The sequence below is a fragment of the Lacerta agilis genome, chromosome 1 (assembly GCF_009819535.1).
Source record: "Lacerta agilis isolate rLacAgi1 chromosome 1, rLacAgi1.pri, whole genome shotgun sequence".
NCBI lineage: Eukaryota > Metazoa > Chordata > Lepidosauria > Squamata > Lacertidae > Lacerta > Lacerta agilis.
In genome coordinates this window covers 4392685-4418711 of record NC_046312.1, presented here as the reverse complement: position 1 = coordinate 4418711, position 26027 = coordinate 4392685, and the positions used below count along the sequence as shown (strand labels likewise).

The window sequence follows — 26027 nt, the reverse complement described above, 5'->3', positions numbered from 1 at the left end:
TCAAATTCCAAAGCAGCTAGGATAATAGCCAAACAAAGAAAAATAAAATACAAAAACCAGGATATGGTAAATCCGCATGAATTAAATTGGGTGCACGATGGCTCATCATAATCTAAACACGTGATATGTAGGTGAAATACCCTTATAGGCTTCAGTCCTGACATACCAGCTAAAACCCAATAGAATTAACTATTCCTGCATACTTTCTATTGCACAATTCTAGTCCAGTTTTTCTGATTATTTGAAATGGTTTTCAGAAGCTGAGCTCCACATTCTGGGACTATTTTTAAAGGGGTATATGGCTTGCCTGTGGGCATGAGTGATGTGAGCTTTTAAAACAGCATATCCTCATAAAGCAGAATATTATTAGCCTCCCAAAGTTGGGGCAACCCAGTTAGATTGGAGGCTTATTATTATTATTATTATTATTATTATTATTATTATTATTATTTTCTGTCAGTACCAAAAACCCACGTCAGTCCTATGTATCTGATAGTACAGAGAAGGGCTTTTCGATTCTCAGGACTCCCCTTTAGGCACGGCCGATAGGAACCTACGAAGCTACCTTGTTCTGTGACATATCGTTGGTCCATCCAGCTCAGCATTGCCTACACTGACTGGCAGCAGCGCTCCAGGATTTCTGGCAGGGGAGCTTCCTACTTCAATCTGGAGATGCCCAGAATGAATCTGGCGCCTTCTGCAAGCAAAGCAGCTGCTCTGCCAGCAAGCACCGACCCTTTCCCGATCATTCGAGGCACCTCTCATTTCAGGAACGAGACTGGCACTTGTACGGTCTCTCCCTTGACTCTGTCGCCCTGCAAACAACATATTATCGCCAGGGGGAGGGCTTTTCTCCAAACAGTTTCCTTGCCAGAAACCTCCTGCTCCGGTGAGTCATCATAGCAGTAATCAAAATATCTGCCTTTCCAGGCAAACGCTTTATTGAGCAACAAATCTATAGCTCTTGCTTTTTTTATGGCACGGATTCGCATGACCTAAGGGGGGCATTGCCAAAAGTGGGACTCATGTTTGCACAGCATTTGGAAATGCTAACTTATATGTGTGCATGCGCCATTAGAAACTATGGCTGTGTTAACGGAGAAATCTGAGGGATCCCTTGGTCAAAAAACAAGGACACCAGCCAGGAATACCAGAGCAAAACAGCAGCCAATAGGCTTGGTCTTTATTGAAGATCAATATGCTCTGAAGCTCAACATCAAAAAAACTAAGATCATGGCCACTGGTCCCATCACCTCCTGGCAAATAGAAGGGGAAGAAACGGAGGCAGTGAGAGATTTTACTTTCTTGGGTTCCATGATCACTGCAGATGGTGACAGCAGTCACGCAGTTAGAAGACGCCTGCTTCTTGGGAGGAAAGCAATGACAAACCTAGACGGCATCTTAAAAAGCAGAGACCTCACCTTGCCGACAAAGGTCCATATAGTTCAAGCTATGATTTTCCCAGTAGTAATGCATGGAAGTGAGAGCTGGACCATAAAGAAGGCTGATCGCCGAAGAATTGATGCTTTTGAATTATGGTGCTGGAGGAGACTCTTGAGAGTCCCATGGACTGCAAAAAGATCAAACTTATCCATCCTTAAAGAAACCAGGCCTGAGTGCTCACTGGAAGGACAGATCCTGAAGTTGAGGCTCCAGTACTTTGGCTACCTCATGAGAAGAGAAGACTCCCTGGAAAAGACCCTGATGGTGGGAAAGATGGAGGGCACAAGGAGAAGGGGACAACAGAGGACAAGATGTTTGGACAGTGTTCTCGAAGCGACTGGCATGAGTTTGGCCAAACTGCGGGAGGCAGAGAAAGATAGGTGTGCCTGGCGTGCTCTGGTCCATGGGGTCACGAAGAGTCGGACACGACTGAACAACAACAACAAGGGCTTCCAATTGTGCTCTGCCAGAGGTCCGGGCTCCCTCCTGGAGAAGGATCCCTTTAAACTCTTATTACACAGGGGGTTGGACTGAATGACCCTTGGGATCCCTTCCAAAACTGCAGCTCTTTGGTTCTATCATGCAGGTAATATTTTCCTCCAGCGAACATTCTTCGGTACCAATAGATAAAGGTTCCGTCTCGTTCCGCCATTGAACCACCTCCGGCTTTGCCGCCAGAGGAAGAGAATTTATTTCCTTAAACAACAGGTCCTTCTTCATTTCCTCTAACCAACTGAGCAACACCAGCAGAGCAACTGAATGTTATATCCTGCCTCGCGATGGCTGAGGCTCGCCCAAATATCTGCTGCCAAAACAATTACGTCACCAAACAGCTGATCAGAGCCGACAGCAAGCCCTCGGGGAAGTGCTTCCTTCGCTGGGCATGGTTTGAAATCAAACCACGGGCAAAGGGAGCGGAGTTGGCAGCGAGAGGGGTGGCACCAGATCCTAATCTCTTCTCTTCATCATCACATCCACCTTGGTCCTCTTCTTAAAAGTGCTCCAGTGTTCATCTGCATCCGCTTCAGACTCTTGGTGTCTGAATCTCATCCGTGGGCTTGCAGGAATAGCCAGTATACTGGTTATCGGCAATGTAGTCTATAAGAGCATAAGGAGTGCCTGCTGGATCAGGCCAATGGCCCATTTAAGTGCAGCATCCTGTTCTCACAGTGGCCAACCAGATGCCCCAAGGAACCCCCCCCCCAATTGATTCCCCCCTCCCCCCGCAAAAAAATGGTTTTACATTATTTCATATTTTCTTACAAAGGAATAATAACAAGTAATAATAATAATAAAAACTTTTATTTATATCCCGCCCTCCCCGGCCGAAGACGGGCTCAGGGTGGCTAACATCAGATACATAACATTGGTATAAAATCAAACAATAATTAAATTACCTCCTAAAAATATCTCAAAATCAAATTAAAGTCTAATTAGATGGCTTTCCACAGGGTTAGGGTTGGGAACAGTAAGTGCTCCACTGAACTGAAATTTCAGCCTTCACGACAAAGGAAAACAGCCAAGTGAACAGCTATTTTGGTGGAGGAGGGTCAAGATAATAACTGATATGCATGAATTTTCATATATAGCTATATAATCCCTAGTATAGTAAGATAAGACCTTCGGAGCAGGCATTCCCCCCCCAAAAAAAAAATTCAAAAAAAAAATTCCTTCATAATTTGTCACCCCCTCCATTATGGAACCTGGGGCGGCCTGCCCCCCGCCCCCCCCCTTTGCTACGCCCCTGGCCCCAATGAGAATCCCCACTGCAGGATCCAAACAGAAGAGCAACTCTCCCTTCCCGTTTGCTTCCAGCAACTGTACCCATCCTGGCTAGTAGCCCTCAAGAGCCAACTCCTCCACAAATTTGCCCCATCCCCTTTTTAAGGTGTCTAGGTTGGTGGCCTCATCCTTCTTCTTTGGCGATCACTCGTAGCCGAGTAAGATTGTCTTCCATGAGCACGGTCTTAGCGGTGTGTCCGTAAGTGACTGTGGAGGCCAATTCTGGATCCACACGTCCTTCCACAGCGGGGACATTGGTTTCTGGGTGAGGGTTTGCCAAACACGCCTTCCTCTTAGCACGTTTCTCCCTTGTGTCCTGAGTTCGAGTGTCTTCAAAGCCCATGACACCTTTGGTCAAGGCTGTTCTCCAACTGGAGCGCTCGCAGGCCAGTGTTTATACATCATTTTTTAAGATTTGCCTTGAGAGAGTCTTTGAACCTCTTTTGTTGACCACCAGCATTATGCTTTCCATTTTTAAGTTCGGAAAAGAGTAGTTGCTTTGGAAGACGATAATCAGGCATCCGAAAAACATGACCAGTCCGACGAAGTTGATGTTCTGCCTCCTCGGGGAGCAAGTCCCATTGTCTGTGCGCTGTGTGACTATGCACTTTCCAAACAGCATCCAAGAGTTGGAAGAGACAGCGAGGGTCATCCAACCTCCTTCGACACAGGAATCTTTTGCCCAACATGCGACTCGAACCCACGGCCCTGAGATTAAGAGTCTCATGCTCTACTGACTGAGCTATCCAGCCCTGAGTCTCATGTGGCTTACTCCCAAGTCAGGGTGTGTAGGGAACAGGGTTGAATTAGGCCCTGTGTTTCAAACTCTTTTAAGCTCCTCGTTCCCTTTTTAAAAATATAATAAATGTCTCCTTTCCAGTACCTGCTGAATCACAGCAGCAGCTCTGCAGGCACACAGCTTGCTCTCTGAACAATGCCTACCTTGTCCTGCCAACAGCATTTCCCCAACCAGATCCTCTGTAGCTTAGTCAAGGAGTTACTGTTTCTCTAACTGCCTCTCTGGTGTGTAATACCGAGCAGATTCCTTTTGGAATCCCTTGGCAGGAGATTGTAAAGTTAAGATGAGGTTTTGCTTCAGCAGGAATGGAACCTTTGCATTTGTTTGGCTTGGTGCGCCTGATTTTGTCACCATGCTCACTTTCGCTTCGAAACCTTAAACAAGTTTGCCCTTTTCCTGGTGCATTAATGATGATTTGTGCTCATGGTAGAATCATTTACGTAGTACACCAGCCTGCTTTCAGTACTTGTTTGTGCCTGCAAACGTTTTGCGGTGGACATACTTCTTCGTCTCCAGTCTATGCACGTCACGTAGGCTGCTAAAACCCTACTGCTAAAACCCTGCAAGTTTTTACGATGATTTGTTGTTGTTCAGTCGTTCAGTCGTGTCCGAATCTTCGTGACCCCATGGACCAGAGCACGCCAGGCACCCCTATCCTCCTCCAGAGCCTCAACTTCAGGATTTGTCCTTCCAGTGAGCACTCAGGGCTGATTTCTTTAAGGATGGATAAGTTTGATCTTTTTGCAGTACATGGGACTCTCCAGAGTCTCCCCCAGCACCATAATTCAAAAGCATCAATTCTTTGGTGATCAGCCTTCTTTACAGTCCAGCTCTCACTTCCATACATCACTACTGGGAAAACCATAGCTTGAACTATACGGACCTTTGTCGGCAAGGTGATGTCTCTGCTTTTTAAGATGCTGTCTAGGAGATATGATAGCCATCTTCAAATATCTAAAGGGCTGTCACATGGAGGAGGGAGCATACTTGTTTTCTCCCACTCTGGAGGGTAGGACTCGAACCCATGGCTTCAAGTCACAAGAAAGGAGATTCCAACTAGACATTCGGAAAAAACTTTCTGACAGTAAGAGCTGTTTGGCAGTGGAGCATGCTCCCACGAGAGGTGGTGGACCCTCCTTCCTTGCAGATTTCTAAGCATCTGTCCTGGATGCTTTGGCTGAGATTCCTGCATTGCAGGGGGTTGGACTAGATGACCCTCGGGGGTCCATTTCAACTCTAAGCTTCTATGATTCTATGATAGGGGGTCGCTCCATTCCTTTACCTTTTCTTTTTTATTGAAGATTTATTGTGTTACAAAACAAGCAAATAAACACAGAAAAGAACATGTAACCTCTCCACTTTCAGTATGAGATACTATTATCCGAGATATTGGGGGGAAAGAGAGGTGAGAGGTGGGGGGGGGGATAATGGGGGGGGGAGCTCAGCCAGATGGGCGGGGTACAAATAAACTATTATTATTATTATTATTATTATTATTATTATTATTATTATTCTATTGCATAGTGTTTGCACCAGGATTTTTGTGTCAGCATCGTGCGGTTAGGTCTTTTATTTGCATAGTTATCTATTTTTGTTGGCATAGCAAGAGATTAGAGGGTCGAGAGCTTGGTTTGTTGCGTTTGGTGCGCAGCCTGGGAGTCATTTTGGACTCACAGCTGTCCATGGAGGCGCAGGTTAATTCTGTGTCCAGGGCGGCTGTCTACCAGCTCCATCTGGTACGCAGGCTGAGACCCTACCTGCCCACGGACTGTCTGACCAGAGTGGTGCATGCTCTGGTTATCTCCCGCTTGGACTACTGCAATGTGCTCTACGTGGGGCTACCTTTGAAGGTGACCCGGAAACTGCAATTAATCCAGAATGCGGCAGCTAGACTGGGGAATGGGAGCGCCCGCCGGGACCACATAACACCCGTCCTGAAAGACCTACATTGGCTCACAGAACGTTTCCGAGCACAATTCAAAATGTTGGTGCTGACCTTGAAAGCCCTAAACGGCCTCGGTCCAGTATTCCCGAAGGAGCGTCTCCACCCCCATCGTTCAGCCCAGACACTGATATCCAGCGCCAAGGGCCTTCTGGCGGTTCCCTCACTGCGAGAGGTGAGATTACAGGGAACCAGACTGAGGGCCTTTTCGGTAGTGGCACCCACCCTGTGGAACGCCCTTCCATCAGATGTCAAGGAAATAAGAAGCTATCCTATTTTTAAGAGACATCTGAAGGCAGCCCTGTTTAGGGACGTTTTTAGTATCTAACGCTGTTGTTTTAACATTCGTTTGGGAGCCGCCCAGTGTGGCTGGGGAAGCTCAGCCAGATGGGCGGGGGTTGCGTGTGTATAGACCACTGGTTGCAAAATGTACCTACTAGAAAAATTAACCAACAAACTTAGACTAGCACGGGGACAAGCAGAGGAGGACCCATTTATCCTGATGTGTGTCCCCTTTATCCCATATCCAGCACAAGAAGACAATGACCCGTGTGTCGTCCCCAACCCCAACCAGCATACGAATCAATGTGCTTATTCCTTTTCTGAACTTTCTCCGCCCTCTTTTGTGCAAATCCCTATCATTCTTCTTTACATATTCATGAGCAGGAGTTGCAGTGCCATTTTGGGGCTCACGTGACCGAACGCCTCCAGGTTGTTGTGAGCTGTTGTGCCTGTTAAATCTTTGCTACTTGCCAACATTCGAGGGAGAAAATCTGCGAGTGCCTGAAAATAACATAAATGTCACCTGTCAACGTTCCAACGCGGGGCGTCTTGCTTGCGATCAATTAGACGGCTGTCCAGATCTTGTTTAACTAAGCGATGCTTCCCATCCGTTGCAAAGTTCTGTTTCCCATTCTCTCTCTCTCTCTCTCTCTCTCTCTCTCTCTCTCTCTCTCTCTCTCTTTTGCTAGCTAAACAATCCAGAAACCTTCCATTACGGAGTTTTAAAAACCTCCCAGTACTTTTAATAGCGCACTCATTAGCCTTTGCAGAATGAATCTTTCCCCTCCTCCCTTTAAAAAGGGCAGTGGAAATACCAGCAAGGCTTAAGCCGAGCTAGAGCTCTCTGGAGCATAAGCCCAGAACCTCTTTGCAAAGGGGGAAAAAAAGCTGTACTAAATAATAGGATGCACCCATCAATTAAGCAATTAATTAATTAATTGCCGTGAATTATATAAGCTGGTTTTGTATAGGAAGCATGCATGCCACAAAATCGCTGTGGCAGCCTCTGGGCAAGTGGTTTGGTTGACATAGCCATGGAATCACAGAATTGTAGAGTTGCAAGGGACCCCCCAGGGTCATCTAGTCCAACCCCCTGCAATGCAGGAATCCTACCCCCCCAGCCAGCCCTGGGTGGGCTCGAACCACCAACATTCTGGTTTACAGCCAGACGCAATGACCCATTTCGCCGCGGGATATGGGCCGTTTTAAAACTTCCTGCCTTTCCACGTGTACACTCGGTTGCGGGAGTATTGTGGTTGTTGCAGAGTCTTTCTGTACATCCAAGGATTCTGAGAGGCGTTTCAGATTCCTGAAAGACCTACGTTGGCTCCCAGCACGTTTCCGAGCACAATTCAAAGTGTTGGTGCTGACCTTTAAAGCCCTAAACGGCCTCGGTCCAGGATACCTGAAGGAGCGTCCACTCTCCACCCCCATTGTCCACCCCGGACACTGAGGTCCAGCGCCGAGGGCCTTCTGGCGGTTCCCTCCCTGCGAAAAGTGGAAGTTACAGGGAACCATGCAGAGGGCCTTCTCGGTGGTGGCGCCCACCCTTTGGAACACCCTTCCATCAGATGTCAAGGAAATAAGAAGCTATCTGACTTTTAGAAGATATCTGAAGGCAGCCCTGTTTAGGGAAGTTTTTAATGTTTGATGTTTTATCATGTTTTTAATAATGTTGGGAGCCGCACAGAGTGGCTGGGGAAACCCAGCCAGATGGGCGGGGTATAAATAATAATAATAATAATAATAATAATAATAATAATAATAATAATAATTATTATTATTATTATTATTAGGGTGGATTCAAATGGTTCTTTTGCATGTTGCAGAATTCCTGCAATGAGGGCACATTCCTCATAGTAAATAATCTGTAATCCAGCGTTCTGGCAAGGACTGATGGGAATTGTAGTACAAAACATCTGGAAGGCACCAGGTTGGCAAAGGCTGATATAATATGTCCGTTGAGCATCATATGCTAGGACAGTGATGGCCAAACTTGGCCCTCCAGCTGTTTTGGGACTACAACTCCCATCATCCCTGACTACTAGCTAGGGATGATGGGAGTTGTAGTCCCAAAACAGCTGGAGGGCCAAGTTTGGCCACCACTGTGCTAGGGGCCATGCTAGGATCTTGTCGATGGATAGGCCTTGGGAAGCCATGCTTGGCATTTTGCAGTGTGTGAAGCGGCCTACGGCCGTATCGGCTCTCGAACGGCAGAACTGGTCTGAAAGCACAGGCTTGTGTAGCAAGCTGCAATCGGAATCCATCTAGCCCAGTATTGTCTGCACTGACCGGCAGCTGCTGCTCCACAGGATATGAACCCGGTACCCAGAAACCGGATCAACAACTGGACATTGTGAGAGAACACCATACATTCAAAGCTCTGTGGTTTCACTTGGAGTCGTGGCTTCCCCCCCCCCCAATGACCTTGGGAACTGTAGTTTTTTTTAAGGTGCCAAGTTTTGTTAAGAGACCCCGTCCGTGCCGCCCAGAGAGCTGCAATTCAGAGAATCATGGAATTGTAGAGTTGGAAGGGACCTTGAGGGCCATGTAGTCCAACCCCCTGCAATGCAGGGATCTCAACACGTGGTCTCCCATCCAATTTGGAACCATCCTGGACCCTGCTTAGCTTCGCAAACTCTGTTCGCGATTTCATTGCTGCGCACCTAGGTGGTTCGATTCCCAGTTCCCCACGAAGAGGAATTGATTATCAAAACCCTTTTTGAACTGTGGTTCCGGGAGCGGAATAACACCTCTCGGCACTAGCAAAAAACTACTATTCCCAGGATTCTTTTTTGGGGAAAGGGGGGGGAGCCATGACTTTGCAAAATCATAGCATAGTATGCTGCATAGTGTGGGTAAATGTATGGTGCAAATGCAGTGTTCAAATCAGGTCGTTCATCTGAGTTTTTACTATTTTTCCTCTCGGTGTGCCGTGAAATAGGTGCCCTGTCCTGTTTCCAGCTTATCTTCTCTGTTGCCACTCTCTGGTTTTGAAACGTCTTGCTTCCGGCGGCTCAAACTCCCATTGCCTTTCGGCATCTTTTGAATTTTCAGGGGGTGGTGGTGGTGGGGATTCCTCTGAAGGCGGGAAAGAGAGAGTGAGATTGGAACTCAAGGCTGCCAAGTCAGCAACGGTTACAATCCCCTCCTTGTTTCTGCCAAGGAAAAACATACATATATTTCTTTTGACCGGCGGAATGGGGTGGGGAGCTATTTCTTCTCCTCTCCTGCCGACCCCTTTTGAAAACCCGCTTCCCCGAGATGCGCTGAGCAAACCCATCGCCGTACGCCAGCATGCTAATGAAGCCGTCTCCATGGAAACGGGCTCATTACCACTCATTTTTGCTGGCCCCCTTTTCCAGTTGGGCTCCGCTCGTCTTTCAAAATTTCAAACCGCACATCATAAATAAAAGAGAGATTTATTTTATTTTTTAAAAAATGCCTACGGCTGAGAAGAAAAAAAGAAAGAAAGCAAAAAGCTGGATATGAATCGACTTCCTTGTCCCCATTAAGAAACCTCGTCGGAATCCCAAGACATCCCAAGTGCTTGGAAGGAGAGGCAGGGGAACAAATGCAGCGTGTGGTTTTTCAAAACGTTTGTTCCAACCTTGATGTAAGGGCTTGCTGGGCAGGCCCTTCTCAGCCGGCGCTCTGTTTCCAACAGCAGCTAGCCAAAAACTGACAGGCGGCGTATCGCAGGTAGACTGCGCACAGACATGGAGGTTCTATTTAACTCTCATCTCCGGACTCTTTTTCCTCCATGCCGGAGGCAGAAAGCCATTTAAGCTAATAGTGACTCAGACACTGGAATGTGAAGGAACCGCTAGGCCAAGCTGGCCTCCTCTTCTAAAGATTTGTGATACGGTACGCTGCAATGTTATAAGTTGCTGTCATGTTTAAACTACGCACGATATTAGTTACAGCACAGGCTTTGAAGTTTGAAATGTCTTCTTCTTTCCCTCTAATGCGTTTACTTCCTTGGCTCCCGTGCGTGTCCTCTGTTTGGCTTCCCTTGTACATTTCGCTTACTTTTCAAGTATACACAAATATATTAATTGCAAACAGACGGAATTTTGCCTTCGTTGGGAACCAGCAGTAATGACTCTTTTGCAAATCCGACTAAACATCAGGAAGAACAAATACAGATTTATTATTTCGGGTCACAGACCAGTTCCAGCTCACATACAATATCAGGGGAGTCGTAAAACACGATAGGGATGCATTTAGATTTGCAATTGGGTATAACAGGGACAATACAGATAGAACAGCAGTTAAAAATATGTAAGTTAAATCTTAATCACTAAAAATTAGTATCTGAAGAAGTGTGCAAGGACACGAAAGCTCATACCAAGAACAAACTTAGTTGGTCTCTAAGGTGCTACTGGAAGGATTTTTATTTATTTTTTGGTTTTGACTAAAAATTAGGAAGAACTTTCTGGAGGTGGGAGCCGTTTGACAGAGGGACGGACTCCCTCAGAAGGTGGTGGACCCTCCTTCCTTGGAGGTTTTTCAGCAGATAGCCACCTGTCCAGGATGCTTGAGCTGTGATTCCTGCATTGCAGGGGGTTGGACTAGATGACCCTTGGGGTCCCTTCCAACTCTACGATTCTGTGAAATGAAACTTGCGAGTGGGGGTGGGCGTGGGGAACCCGCTTGCCATCACCACATCTTGGGACGGTGAATTCCACAGGTGGGCGCTGCGACGAACCTCCACTTCAGACTCTCCCCTTGTTACTAAGTGAAATTTCTAATCAGGTGTTCTGGGTCAAATTACAATGCACCCCACCTGTCCCTCTGAGGTCCATCTGTTATTTCAATCCCCTTTTATCTATAATCTGGGGATCCCTTAGTAACGGGAGTTTTCCTGTCCAGTGGCCATGGCCGGTTATATCCTCTGCTCTGGGCTTCAGGGGTTAAACTCTTCTTTGCCTACAGTTCGGGGTCTCTCTTTCATTAGATCCCCTCACTATATCAGTTAGCTAAGCCCTCTTAGCAACTCTGTGGCAGTGCCAAGGTTTCCGCCCGCTAGCCCCTCCTGAGGGAACTCCAAGACACAAACTATCGCCTTTCAGGCTAGTTTTGCCCTTACCTTGAGTTCCCCTCCTCAAGAGCCTATATAACTCGCTGGACCAAAAGAATGACGATATTTTCTTGGCTCAAAAACAAGAGATCTTTATTTATTACAGAGCATAACGGTTTCAGTATTGGTTCATAAGCTTAGTTTGATATCAGAGTAGATTCTTCCTTTCAGCAACATAAACACATCTTCAACAATCCTAACCTAACCTCGCCCCACACCCTCCTTCTTCAGTCACCACTCTCCCTCACACTCTCACACACCCCTCTCTAACGGCTGCTCCCTCCTTTTAAATCGCGGAATGTCCCGCCTCCCAAGGGGTGTCTGCCACTCAAACTGGGGAGCCCATTAACTCTTAAACACCATGGGTCCCTGAACAGCCCCAATTTATATCTGATTCATTACAGCGCCCCATTGTGCAGGGTTATTCCTGTTGAATTACGACCTGCCATGCAGCTGTTAAAGGCACAGGGGCTCTGGTTCCCCAGTCAGGCAGAAGGGAGAGGTAAAAGGTAAAGGTAAAGGGACCCCTGACCATTAGGTCCAGTTGCGGACGACTCTGGGGTTGTGGCGCTCATCTCGCTTTATTGGCCGAGGGAGCCAGTGTGGTGTAGTGGTTAAAGAGTGGTGGACTCGTAATCCGGGGAACCGGGTTCACGTCCCCGCTCCTCCACATGCAATTGCTGGGTGACCTTGGGCTAGTCCCACTTCTCTGAAGTCTTTCAGCCCCACTCACCTCAGAGTGTTTGTTATGGGGGAGGAAGGGAAAGGAGAATGTGAGCTGCTTTGAGACTCCTTCGGGTAGTGATAAAGCGGGATATCAAATCCAAACTCTTCTTCTTCTTCTGTTGGGAGGGGAGGTGGCAATTGAGGATCAGATCTTAAACAGGACCACCTGCCGGCGGTGTAGGGGAGGAGAAGGCAATTAGCCAGGTGGAACCTATATAGAGAACAAAAGACATTTATAAGGCTAGGAGGCCAAAGTTTCCTTTTCAAAGCAAGCGAGGTAGCTTAGTCCTTGCAGAAACCCCCAATTTCCCTGTCCGGATCTTCAGTTTCTGTGAGTGCACAAAAACTCTCAACCTCGTTGCTCTGTAATCTCCTTTCTCTACAAGAACCTGGAAGTCCTGGGTGCTTTCATTGCAAGGAAAGGCGGGTTTGCAAGCATGCCGGTGCCCCACAGGTGAAGTTGGTGGAGAGGCATGCTAAGCCAGCCTTTGCCAACTTGGCCCCCCATCAGCCCCAGCTGGAAGGCCCCAATTGGCAAAGGCCGCCTCTAATGTGTAGCGGAAGTGGCTTGGACACCAAGCTGCATTTGTTGCAGCTCTTGCTTCAAACCGGACGGGGTTCGTATGCCGCCTGGAGAACTTGCATTTCGAGGGGGTGGGCGGACGCAAAGGGTAAACCTTTTTCACGGCTGGGTGTGTGTGGTCGGATGACTTCTGTTACATTTCGGAACGTGCACCTCCTGCCTTCACCTGTAGGATGTCTGCCTGTCATCGGTCCAATGATCCTTGACATAAACCAGCACGATTTGCGGCCAAAGTGAATCCTAGAATCCTAGAGTTGGAAGAGACCCCAAGGGCCATCCAGTCCAACCCCCTGCCAAGCAGGAAACACCATCCAAGCATTCCTGACAGATGGCTGTCAAGCCTCTGCTTAAAGACCTCCAAAGAAGGAGACACTCCTTGGTAGCAAATTCCACTGCAGAACAGCTCTCAATGTCGGGAAGTTCTTCCTCATGTTTAGGTGGAATCTTCTTTCTTGTAGTTTGAATCCATTGCCCCGTGTTCTCTTCTCTGGAGCAGCAGAAAACCCCCCTCCAGTTAAGCCCTGAGCGCTTAAACCTCCACCTGTGCATCTGAAGGCCTGAAAACATTTCTTGGGCTGCCTTTGACGGAGGCAGGTGCTGCTGGTTTTGCAGCTGGCTTTTAACACACTGAAACCAAACTGTTCTAGAGATCATTGTGTTCTCTTCCTGCTTCTCTTCCCCTGTGAATACTTTTATTTTATTTTATTTTATTGCATGGGTGTACTGTGGGAATGTTCAGGGTGGCAGGAGAGGATATATTGTTTATTAACATCCTTCCTAACTTGTGCTAGCTACTTCCTTTTTGTAGCACAGTTACATTCCCCCTTTTTACATGCACAGCAGGTAGCTGGTTGCAGGCTCGTGTGAGCTTCTCACTATTATACAATTCAGTCTGTCTCAGATTGAATTGTATGTTCCTGCTAGCTGAGAGCTAGCAGAGCAGTCTAACTAAAAGCTGGTCAAATGAAGAAGGAAGTAAAAGAAGAAGAAGAGTGTGTTGCGTGACTCGTCCTTTTGTTACCTGGACAGGTTAGGTCACACCCACCTTCTGTTATTCTTTAGTCGTGTCCAACTCTTCGTGACCCCATGGACCAGAGCACGCCAGGCACTCCTGTCTTCCACTGCCTCCTGCAGTTTGGTCAGACATATCTTGGTAGCTTCGAGAACACTGTCCAACCATCTCATCCTCTGTTGTCCCCTTCTCCGTGTGCCCTCCATCTTTCCCAACATCAGGGTCTTTTCTAGGGAGTCTTCTCTTCTCATGAGGTGGCCAAAGTATTGGAGCCTCAGCTCCAGGATCTGTCCTTCCAGTGAGCACTCGGGGCTGATTTCCTTCAGAATGGAGAGGTTTGATCTTCTTGCAGTTCATGGGACTCTCAAGAGTCTCCTCCAGCCCACCTTCTATCACATGCAAAAGGAAGGATGCCCCAGCCCCAGGAAGTTTTCGACTGGCTGGTCCAAACATTCCCTGCATGTCTTTTCTAGCATTACAAGGAATGTTGTACTTGACTGCCTTTCCTGGATCACATCCCACATGTACCACATTTTTTCCTCCAAGGAGCTCCAGGTGGCCGTAAGAAATACGTCTTTGGGATGCTCCCCAGACACCCCACCCCTCTCCTCAGGCCCTGCCCCTCGTCTTGAAAGACAAGCATACCAATGGCTACTGAGCACAAGATCCATGTCTTTCCTCCTCTGTCGGAGGCAGTGCATCTGGGAAGAGACACGGCTGGGAACGGCGGGTGGGGAGAGGCAAAGTCCTGCCCACGGGCTTCCCTTTGGAGTGCCTGGTTGGCCACTGTAAGAACAGGGTGTCAGACTGGTAGTGCCTTCGGCCTGATCCTGCAGCCAAGCTAACTTTCCCACCGTCAGGCAGGACAGAATGCCTTTGTTTAGCTCTGATGAAACAGATTCCAATAGCTTTCTTCTGCTTTTCTGTGGTCGGGCAGTTCGCTCTCCCATCTTTCGGGTTATAAGCTGTTTCAAGACCCCTTTAAACACCACGCCTTAGGCTTTCAGCCTGCTCTGGGACCTTTAAGGTAAAGGGTGGACAATCGGTAATAAAAATAATAGTTAATAATATTATTGGTGGTGGAGGCGAGGGGGGTGAAGGATCTCCCCAGGGGCGGGTGGGAGTTGTGCTTCAAAACATCTGGTTGGGGATGGATAGCAGGGCTTAGACACAGCTCACATGTGCCATTCTCCTTGATTCTACAGGGCTCTGCTTACTCTTGAGGAGTGAACATCCTCAGCTCAGATCATCTCCACACAGAATATCACAGGGGACACTGACTTCAGGTGAATTGTCTTCATCCATTTTCTATCTAGCGCATGAGACCCTTAATCTCAGGGCTGTGGGTTTGAAAAAAAAACATTCCTACACTGCAGGGGGTTGTACTAGATTTTCACTTTTCTAAAGTCTTAAAAGGGGTGGGGGTTCTTAATTTTTCTTATTGATAATGTTATTGTTTTCCCTTTTTGGCAAACCACTTTGACGGTGGTTTTTTTTTTTTTAACCGTCACGTGGCGTATAAATTTTATGAAATAAGTAAATGAAAGAAATCATCTTGGGAATCCTTCTGCCTAATCTCAAACACATTGCAGGAGGGAGCTGGTTGTGTTTGAACCAGGCAGAAGGCCTTCTCGGTGGTGGCCCCTGCCCTGCGGAACGCCTTCCCATCGGATGTCAAGGAAATAAACAACTATCTGCCTTTAAGAAGGCATCTGAAGGCAGCCCTGTTTAGGGAAGTTTTTGAAGTTTGATGCTCCATCGTGTTTTTAATATTTTGTTGGGAGCCGGCCAGAGTGGCTGGGGAAACCTAGCCAGATGGGCAGAGAATGAATGAATGAATGAATAAAATTATTATTATTATTATTATTATTATTATTATTATTATTATTATTCAGCAGCTAAAAAGCCAATGCAAATACAGGATGGGTGACACCTGGCTTGAGAGCAGTACATGTGAAAAGGATCTAGGAGTCTTGGTAGACCACAAACTTGACATGAGTCAACAGTGTGATGCAGCAGCTAAAAAAGCCAATGCAGTTCTGGGCTGCATCAATAGGAGTATACCATCTAGATCAAGGGAAGTAATAGTACCACTGTATTCCGTTCTGGTCAGACCTCACCTGGAATACTGTGTCCAGTTCTGGGCACCCCAGTTCCAGAAGGATACTGACAAGCTGGAACGTGTCCAGAGGAGGGCAACCAAAATGGTCAAAGGCCTGGAAACGATGCCTTATGAGGAACGGCTTAGGGAGCTGGGTATGTTTAGCCTGGAGAAGAGAAGGTTAAGGGGTGATATGATAGCCATGTTCAAATATATCAAAGGATGTCATCTAGAGGAGGGAGATAGGTTGTTTTCTGCTGCTCCAGAGAAGCGGGCACGGGGCAATGGATTCAAACTACAAGAAAGAAGATTCCACCTAAACATTAGGAAGAACTTCCTGACACTAAGAGCTGTTGGACAGTGGAATTTGCTGCCAAGGAGTGTGGTGGAGTCTCCTTCTTTGGAGGTCTTGAAGCGGAGGCTTGACAGCCATCTGTCAGGAATGCTTTGATGGTGTTTCCTGCTTGGCAGGGGGTTGGACTGGATGGCCCTTGGGGTCTCTTCCAACTCTAGGATTCTGTTGTTGTTGTTGTTGTTGTTGTTGTTGTTGTTGTTGTTGTTGTATCAACATAATGCCCTAATGGATGAGCTTGGATGCATTTTCTCAAAACTCACTTTACCTTTTATACATCCGAGTTTAGAAGAATCCTCTGCAAGCTAAGTGTTTTCCCAAGTTGAGTTTCTATTCTCAACCAGCTAAGATTCTTTAAAAATAAAAATAGTGGACTAGATTCTTGCAGCCCATGAAACTAAGCTGTAGTATTTGCATCATTATTAATCACCGCCCCCTCGATCAGATTCCTCTGTCCCTCCGGGTGGCTTTGCAAGCCTAGCAGTTTATTAGCTCCCTGGTGGATCACCTAAATTTATTCTCTCGTCTTTTGCAGCGCACAGGGAGGGGCGAGCACCCGTAGGCCCACGAGGAAAGTCCAGATGGCAAGCAACAACACCACCAGCATAGCGCAAGCCAGGAAACTGGTAGAGCAGCTCAAAATGGAGGCGAACATCGACAGAATAAAGGTAAGGCCCGGGAGCAAGTTCTCGGCTCACGCAGGTGGCTTAGGGGAAGGGGATGTTGTTGTTTTTAAAAGGGATGGAGCGGCTTTGGCCCTGCAGAAGTTCTTGGGACCACAACTCCCAGAAGCCCCAGCCAGCATGGGGATGGTGGGAGCTGGAGTCCGTGGAATTGGGACGATTCCACGTCATTAAACTGTGGAACTCGCTGCCACAGGAGGCGGGGATGGCCGCCATCTTGGATGGCTTTAAAAGACAATTAGCAAAATTCATGGAGGAGAGAGATACCAAGGGCTGTGGTTCTGCTCTGCTACTGTAGTTGGAAGCAGTGATATTTCTGTATGCCTGTTGCTGGAAACTGCAGAAAACGAGAGAGCTTGAATCCTGCTTGAGGGTTCCCCATTGGGGCATCTGTTTGGCCACTGCGAGAACAGGAGGCTGGGCTAGATGGGCCGCTGGCCTGATCCAGCAAGCTCATCTTATGTTCTTAAGCAGATCGGCTAGAATTTGCAATCATGAAGTGACTCCACCCCCGCCAGCCAGGAAGAAATCTGGGATGTTGGCATGGGGAACAATCAGGAGTGGATTCCTTTTGTGACAAGACCACGAGCTCTCCCTTCAGCTCTGGTATTCATAACAAATTCCTGGGCTCCGAAGTCTATTCGTTTCAAGAGTAGATCTTTTGTTACTGGTACTAGTTGGAGAATATCAGGATTAAAAAAAACACCAGATCCTGCAAGCCTGGCATCTGCCCACCCGTGTCTTGGTAAATGAAATTTTGCTCGTGTGTGCCAGCGAATCTTCTTTCTTCTTTGGCGATCACTCGCAGCCCAGTAAGATTGCCGTCCATAAACAGGGTTTTAACAGTGAGTCCGTAAGTGACAGCAAATCTACCATTCGGGCACACCCTCGATTTACAAATCCTCAAGCCATTTCCACTGCTATTTCCACATTGTGGGAACTTGGCTTGGCTCGAGTTAGCATTTCCTAGCTATATTTCTCTGGCTGTGCTTTTGTTAAATGGGGTAACCTACCCTGCTACCCACGGACAGAAATTCAGAGAGCCTTTGCGTTAAAATGCGCTAGAATGGCTGCTGGTTGCTCCTTTCTCCCTGCGTTACTATGGCAACAGCAAGCATCCTCCACCGTGGCTCGGCATGCTTAGAAAGGGGTCTCGGCCAGCCTTGCGTTATCAAGGGGCTGGTTGCTCTTACACAAAAACACATAACATTGCAGGTTGGACTTGCGTTTTGGAAATTGGCCAAGGTGTACAAGGAACATAGGAGAAAATCCATTCCATTTGCCTTTAAAGGCAAACCTGCCTAGCTCACAGGTTCTGAAACCATACGTGAGCCAAAACACAGCCATCCTTTGAGATTCACTCTTTCTGAATTTTGCAATGCATCTCTCCCATCAACGAATGTGTACCAAAATGCATTGTTGTTGCGGGAGTTGCAAAATGATGTGTGCCGGACAAAATTGCATGGAAAAATTGTATGTAGCGTGAAAAATGAGCACAAAAACGCTGATAAATTTTCACAACGACTTCTTAAAAAGAAATGGCAAACAGGTATGGAAATGCGAGGAGCTGAAGATTGGAAAAATGGGTAACGGAGAAGCCAGAATGAAGAGATTTGCCTGTCCTTTGTGTGCGTCTCTGTGTCTTCCCCACTGCTAAGAGTGGGGATTTCAACGAAGGCATGGTTTGCACAATGTGGTTTTCTGAGATATCAGAATTTTGGTTTCCACTCTGGTTCATTTGCAGGGGTGCGAGGGGAAATGAGGCTGAGGCTAGCACGGCTCTGGGAATTACGAAATTTGGACAAAAGAGGGAGAGTGGTGAGATTAATTTTGCCACTAAGAAGAGAGAAGTGGTGTTCTTTATATTGGGAACTGGCCCACTAGGGCAAATGGGGCATAGCCTCACCCACCCAGAAGCATAGTGCCAAATTCAAAAGGACAGGATCCCATCCTGATACTGTTGGATCAATCCATCAACCTCTGATGGATGATTTAGTAGGATTGGGTCTGGCATCACTTCTGCTGCCCGTGTGTGCCAGTATCCATGCTCAGCAGAGTTACATCTCAATGCAGCTCCTTCCTTGGAAGCGTCTTTGGGGCTGAAGATACACACAGTAGGCAATAAACACACATGGATGCCATAAAGACTCATTCAAGTGTAGAGGTTTACTTGACAGGCATCAAAGCATATCGGTAGCAAATATATACAGATATTTGCCACTGCCTTGGTCAAGGCATGCTTAGATTCCAACAAGAGTCCAAGACTCTCTCTCTCTCTCTGCTTCCCTCACCGCAAGGCTCAAGCAAGAGACTCACAACAAGTTACAAGTTGCACAGAACCATTGTTATCAGTACTTCCTGCCACACTGTGCATGTCCAAAGAACAGTTCCCACAGAAAATGTCGCCGCATAGACAAAACAAACTCTCCCTTCTCCTTCTTTGCTCTTTGTTTGTGGAACAAATGATTCTCACACACACAGAGAGAGAATATCCAACAGATACTCACAACCATGGCTTCTCACAGCCACTGCTGTGAGATTATGCACCAAGAACATAAAAATAACCTGCTGGATCAGCCCAATGGCCCGTCTAGTCCAGCATCCTGTTCTCTCAGTGATGGACCAGATGCATGTCGGAAACCTGCAAGCCAGACCTGAGGACAAGAGACCTCTTCCCTCCTGCCTGCGACCGTGGAGACAGAGAACAGTCCAATCCTCCATGATCTTGTCTGATCTTCTTTTAAAGCCATCATTGTTGGTGGCCATCAAAGTTGGTGGCCATCATTGTTGGTGGCCTTCAAAGTTGGTGGCCATCAAAGTTGGTGGCTATCAAAGTTGGTGGCCATCAAAGTTGGTGGCTATCAAAGTTGGTGGCCATCAAGGTTGGTGGCCATCATGGTTGGTGGCCATCATGGTTGGTGGCCATCATGGTTGGTGGCGATCAAAGTTGGTGGCTATCACTGCCTCCTGGGACAGAGAGGTTGACTATGCGCTGCATGACAAAGTAATGACAATGCACTCATTATCAGCATTCCTAAATGCTTAGCTTTGGAGCATACAGTACACCTCCAGAATGACCCCAGGAGCCTATCCTCACCGGCTGACTGGCTCCAATCGGTAGAAAGGGTGGAAAGAAATCTCATCAGTGGCTTCAAAGCTCCCCCTTTGTGCTCAAAAATTCCGTTGTTGCTTTTTAAATGTTATTCACCCTTTTCAATTTTGCAACAAATCTGTAAATTCCAAAATTTAGAACATACAAATTAAAACTACTTCCCTCCCCCCTTCTGCAGTCCCTTTTATTTTTCCCCTTTAATACTGCATATCTGAATTATTCCTTAATTATTTATTTAGTTTCTTAATTTTTCCCCTCCAATTATACTTTTAACAGCTGAATCCTAATCTAATCCTGCTAAGGTTTTAAGTTGCTTACAATCATTTTTCAAATAATCCACAAATTTCCCCTATTCTCTCTTGAAACTCTTTTCTTCCTGGTTTCTCGCTCTTCCAGATAATTTACCCATTTCTGTGTATTCCGTTACTTTCATCCGCAGGTCTTCTTTTTCTGGTACTGCATCTTCTTTCCATTTCTGAGCATAAATCATCTGAGCTGCCATTGTTACATACATGAATAGGTTTTTTTTCCCCTGGAGTGCTCAAAGATTCTGGAGGCAGGGACCCTTCTCCAGAAATAGTAAGCGGTCCTTGACCACCACCACCCTCCCACTGGTCACCCTGGACCTCTGCACCCACCTCAGCAAGTCCCTTTTGGGAGAGACAGTGTGGTGTAGTGGTTAGAGTTTTGGCCTTGGACCTGGGATTTGAACGTTGGTCTCGCCACTCGGCCACAAAACTTCCTGGGTGACCTCAGGGCAGTCACTGCTTTCAGCCAACCTAACTCACAGGGTTGTTCTGATGATAAAATAGGGGAGGAGGACGCTCCAGCTTGAGCTCCTTGGAGAAAAAAAAGGGGGAAATAATATATGTAATAAAATAAATACTTGCCGCATTTTTTAAATGAACAGTCCAGGTTGTTGGGCTTCCTTCTCCTGGGTCTCAGTGTTCCCTTTGTAGAGGGGAGAGGATAGGGGGGACACCCAGAATGAGTTGGGCCTGTCCTGTCACTTGCAATGGGCACCAGACTAAACTGCTAATCTCCCCTGCAAAAAGAGACTTCTCTCTCTCTCTCTCTCTTTTGGTGATCTGTTTAAGGGGGTGCAACTGAGGGTGACTGCCTTCCCCCCTCCAAAAGAGGCAACTGCAGCACAGTGCCCAATGGGGTTTCCCCACCCCCCCCCACCCCGGCAGAAGGCAAAAGGCTTGACAAGACAGGGAAATCTGTTGCACTCCTCTTGCATGATGCTCAGACAGCCGCCCTTGGCACTTTTGTACTGAGAATAATAATATAATAATAATTTGAAGCTCAACATCAAAAAAACTAAGATCATGGCCACTGGTCCCATCACCTCCTGGCAAATAGAAGGGGAAGAAATGGAGGCAGTGAGAGATTTCACTTTCTTGGGTTCCATGATCACTGCAGATGGTGACAGCAGTCACAAAATTAGAAGACGCCTGCTTCTTGGGAGAAAAGCAATGACAAACCTAGACAGCATCTTAAAAAGCAAAGACATCACCTTGCCGACAAAGGTCCGTATAGTTAAAGCTATGGCTTTCCCAGTAGTAATGTACGGAAGTGAGAGCTGGACCATCAAGAAGGCTGATCGCCAAAGAATTGATGCTTTTGAATTATGGTACTGGAGGAGACTCTTGAGAGTCCCATGGACTGCAAGAAGATCAAACCTCTGCATTCTGAAGGAAATCAGCCCTGAGTGCTCACAGGAAGGACAGATCCTGAAGTTGAGGCACCTGTACTTTGGCCACCTCATGAGAAGAGAAGACTCACTGGAAAAGACGCTGATGTTGGGAAAGATGGAGGGCACAAGGAGAAGGGGACGACAGAGGATGAGATGGTTGGACAGTGTTCTCGAAGCTGCTAGCATGAGTTTGGCCAAACTGCGAGAGGCAGTGAAGGATAGGCGTGCCTGGCGTGCTCTGGTCCATGGGGTCACGAAGAGTCGGACACGACTGAACGACTGAACAACAACAACCCTGCCCATCTGGCTGGGTCTCCCCAGCCACTCTGGGTGGCTTCCATCAAATATTAAAATACATTAAAATATCACAGATTAAAAACTTCCCTAAACAGGGCTGCCTTCAGGTATTTTCTAAACGTCAGGTAGTTGTTTTATCTCTTTGACCTCTGATGGGAGGGCGTTCCACAGGGCGGGCGCCACCACCGAGAAGGACCTCTGCCTGGTTCCCTGTAGCTTTTGCTTGTCGCAGTGAGGGAACCGCCAGAAGGCCCTCGGCGCTGGATCTCAGTGTCCGGGCTGAACGGAGAACTTAACCCCGTAAGAATTTGCCCCGGCACGACTCTCCGCAGGCTACAGATGAGCAGTATTCCCACGTGGTTGCGGAATACGGAGCTGACCTGCCACTCAAAAGGTGGCACTCATCAAATCCCAGAAGGGCAAAGATGCGTTCTCTGCTGTCCCGCAGCATCTCAAACGGGCTTAAATTACAGGAGGGTAGATTTCTGTTGCAGTTGGAGGAAAACTCGCATTGACCTTGCGCGATGCAGGGGGAGACCGGTGCGAGTTGAGAGTCCATTAATATCTAGAGGGTTTCAGGTCTCCCCTCTTCTGCCTCCGTGGGCTTCCTTGCCCAACTAGTTGCTCTTTGAGAACTGCTTCCCGGGGAACTTGACCTCTCTGTCTCTTTCCTCCCAGGTGTCGAAAGCCGCCGCAGACTTGATGGCTTACTGTGAAGCCCACGCCAAGGAAGACCCTCTACTGACTCCCGTCCCTGCTTCAGAAAACCCGTTTAGAGAGAAGAAGTTTTTCTGCGCCATTCTGTAAACCTCACAGGAGCCTGACCCCAATTTGGGCCACCCTGGACACTGATGTAGAGATTTTTTCAGCAACGTGGACGTGTTTCCAGAGTCCACCCAATTTTAAAACATAAAATCAAAATGGCCTGGAAGTTTACAGAGAAGTGCATGATCAAAAAAGAAAAGGAAATGGCTTCCTTCTTGGGAGAATGCAATGGTGATGTTGACCTACGTTCTGAGGCTAAAGATCTTGACATCTGCAGAGTAGTCTGGAGAGGGAGGGGGGGAATGTGTAAAAGAGTAAAATTGATGCCCACTTACGCTCTTGCCAGACAAAAACCCTTTTGTCTTTTTCTTTCCAAAAAAAAAGGAGAGAGGGCTGTGCAGAGCGTGGTTGAAAAGGGTTGTGTATCTGTGTGTGTATGTACATAATATCCTTCTTTTTTGTGCCCCCCGCCAAAGTCACTCAGTTATTTATGTTGAATCGTAAAATTATCGCAGCAGGTTAGATTTATTCCGATGTTCCTTAGCATTTGGGTCTTGTGCATATGTAGCATTTTTAGAGTAGCGCCATGCGAGGGGGGACAGGGGACCTTGCTGTTCAGTCTCAGCCAATTTTGTTCTTTTCCAAGGATTTAACTAAGGATGTGCCATAGCTTTGGAAGGACCTGGGAGGTTGCCGTGTACATTCCTGACGTAGTTACTACCGCTGTTTTTCTAACACTTGTATTTGGTAGCTTTTTTTTTGTTTTGTTTTGTTCTGCAAGTAAAAAGTGTATGTTGTGATGGGGCATTTTGACTCGTCCTTTTCATCTCCCTATATCGCAGACTTCAATAGGCGTATAGCGTCTAGATCAAGGGAGGTAATAGTACCACTGTATTCCGCTCTGGTCAGACCTCACCTGGAATACTGTGTCCAGTTCTGGGCACCGCAGTTCAAGAAGGATACTGACAAGCTGGAAGGTGTCCAGAGGAGGGCAACCAAAATGGTCAAAGGCCTGGAAACGATGCCTTATGAGGAACGGCTTAGGGAGCTGGGTATGTTTAGCCTGGAGAAGAGAAGGTTAAGGGGGGATATGATAGCCATGTTCAAATATATCAAAGGATGTCATATAGAGGAGGGAGAAAGGTTGTTTTCTTCTGCTCCAGAGAAGCGGAAACGGGGCAATGGATTCAAACTACAAGAAAGAAGATTCCACCTAAACATTAGGAAGAACTTCCTGACAGTGAGAGCTGTTTGGCAGTGGAATTTGCTACCAAGGAGTGTGGTGGAGTCTCCTTCTTTGGAGGTCTTGAAGCAGAGGCTTGACAGCCATCTATCAGGAATGCTTTGATGGTGTTTCCTGCTTAGCAGGGGGTTGGACTGGATGGCCCTTGGGGTCTCTTCCAACTCTATGATTCTATGTGTTGTTCCTATGGTGCGGCTACAGTGAGCACCATCTGACTGCAGAACCATATGCAGTGGTCGCCATCTCAGAAGTCACATGTCTGGGGAAACAAACAACCTCCCTCTGCAGCACATTCAACAATGGAGGCCTGGGCAAAGGGGTGGGGCTGAAAGGGAGCCGGGGAGTCTTATCTCTCTCCCGATCTCTTGCTGCTCAGCTGCTGAGCGGGGTCCTTTCAACACCCCCTTTTCTCTTTGTAAAAGAAAAAGCATGATCCTCTTTTGGCCCCTGGGCAATTCGGCTCTAAGGACTGCCATTCACTCCATAAGACACACAGATATTTCCCCATACTTCTTATGGAGCGAAAAATACGGTAGGTTCATGGAAGACATGGGGCAACATTCTCCTTTTCTTCTTCCTGGGAATAGGGTGGGGAGAAAGAGAGACCTGGGTGAGGCAAAGGAGTAGAGTAACCTCTGCCATCCTGGCCTAACGGGAGCTGTAGCCAAGACACCAGGTTGGTGAAGGCTGATCTAAATGCGTCCTGTTAGCAAATGACTCTCTGTTCCTTCGAAAGTAACACCTCCAAGAAAGATGGCCCCTGTGTGCTCCATATCCATCTCGCCGTGCCGTTATTGGCAGGCATCCGTTATAATAATTTGTGGGAGCTTCATCTCGACATGACAAGCTCGCCACAGAGAGCTGCAAGTTGGTTGCTTCTGCAAAAAAGCCCTCTGCTGGATAGTTTGGGCAAAAAAAGCCCACTGACCTGATAACCACAGCAACTCCAGGGAAGGAAGGAGGTTGTGGCACAGAAGAGAGACCTCGTTTTGTCTTGGGTGTAGGATACGGGCTACGGAGACCAAGGTTCAAATCTCTGGAGCCGTTTGCTCTTGGTGCGAAAACAGCACGGTGAGGATTCTCTGACCTGAAATCACGTTTATGAGCGGCGAGCAGATGTTCAAAACATTTCCGGAAAGCCTTATTCAGACTAGCATTTGTATCCTACTCTTCAGCCAAAAAGGCTCCCAGAGTACCTTGCTTACATGTCTGCTCAGAAGTAAATCCCACTTAGTTCAATGATGCAGAAATCCTAGTTGTGGACACACAGCTGCAGTCTGAGACAGCTTTGGCTTATAAATGATGAAGTGTGATACCTTAAAATTATGAGTGCCACCCTTTGGAATGGCTTCCAGGGTGGCTGCCTAGAAGAATCCAGCAACAAAATATCATCTAAACAAAAAAACAACAACCTATTTCTTAATGTTCTTTTGTAAAATAAAAAACAAGAGTGAGCTTTAACTCCACCTGTCCAATAAATCACTTTAGAAAATGGATCAGGTTTTTTACAATCAATTTAAATCTTCACTGGCCTGAACTGTGGAATATCCTCTTTTGAAAAATAGGGAAATCCTTTGACTCCATCCCACTATCCATATCCCGTTAGCTGGATTTCTTGAAACACATGCAAACAAAAGGCAAGATTCGACCTTGCATTCCCGTGCACTTAAAAATCTAGGCAGCAGGCGGATATTCAACAGGGGAAGCTTTCGTCCTTCCTGTTGCCCTCCGTCTGCCGCATTGCCTAAAAAGCCTTTAAACAAAACCATTTTGTTTAGAGCAATCACAGTTACCCCCAAACCCATGATGGTCCCCACTGATTTTTATGGTTGGCGAAAGAAAAAGTTGAACTGGCCCCGGAATCCAGCTCTCCGTCTCCGTCTACGCGTTACAAATCTATGGCGCCGTCCTCCTCAGCATCCCTTTCCTTCCTCACAAGCCTCCTCCCACCTCTCGCCCCTATTCGCCAGGGCGGCTGTCAGTCAAAGTCTTCGGCGCCCCCTTCTCGATCGCTTCTCCTCTTCTCTTAAGTCGCGCCCAGTCTCACCTCCAGCTCGCAGCCGCCCACTCGGCTCGGCACGAGCACCGATTGGCTACCGCGGGCTATAACCCCCCCTCGCAGC

At 47.3% G+C, this 26027-nt stretch overlaps 1 protein-coding gene across 2 annotated transcripts in view; it reads left to right on the top strand.

Annotated features, from left to right (window-relative positions):
• GNG2 (G protein subunit gamma 2) overlaps positions 1–22855 on the top strand; it is a 56587-nt gene extending 33732 nt beyond the window's left edge. Inside the window, exons 1-4 of one of the 2 annotated variants that reach the window (XM_033164772.1) lie at positions 12351–12388; positions 14858–14938; positions 16641–16773; positions 22575–22855. In XM_033164772.1, coding sequence (XP_033020663.1) covers positions 16687–16773; positions 22575–22703 — 216 coding nt within the window. In that variant the 5' untranslated portion in view covers positions 12351–12388; positions 14858–14938; positions 16641–16686 and the 3' untranslated portion in view covers positions 22704–22855. Of the gene's footprint in view, positions 1–12350; positions 12389–14857; positions 14939–16640; positions 16774–22574 lie in introns of those variants that run through there. The other variant, XM_033164701.1, reaches the window with a different exon arrangement.
• Positions 22856–26027: the final 3172 nt, after the last annotated feature.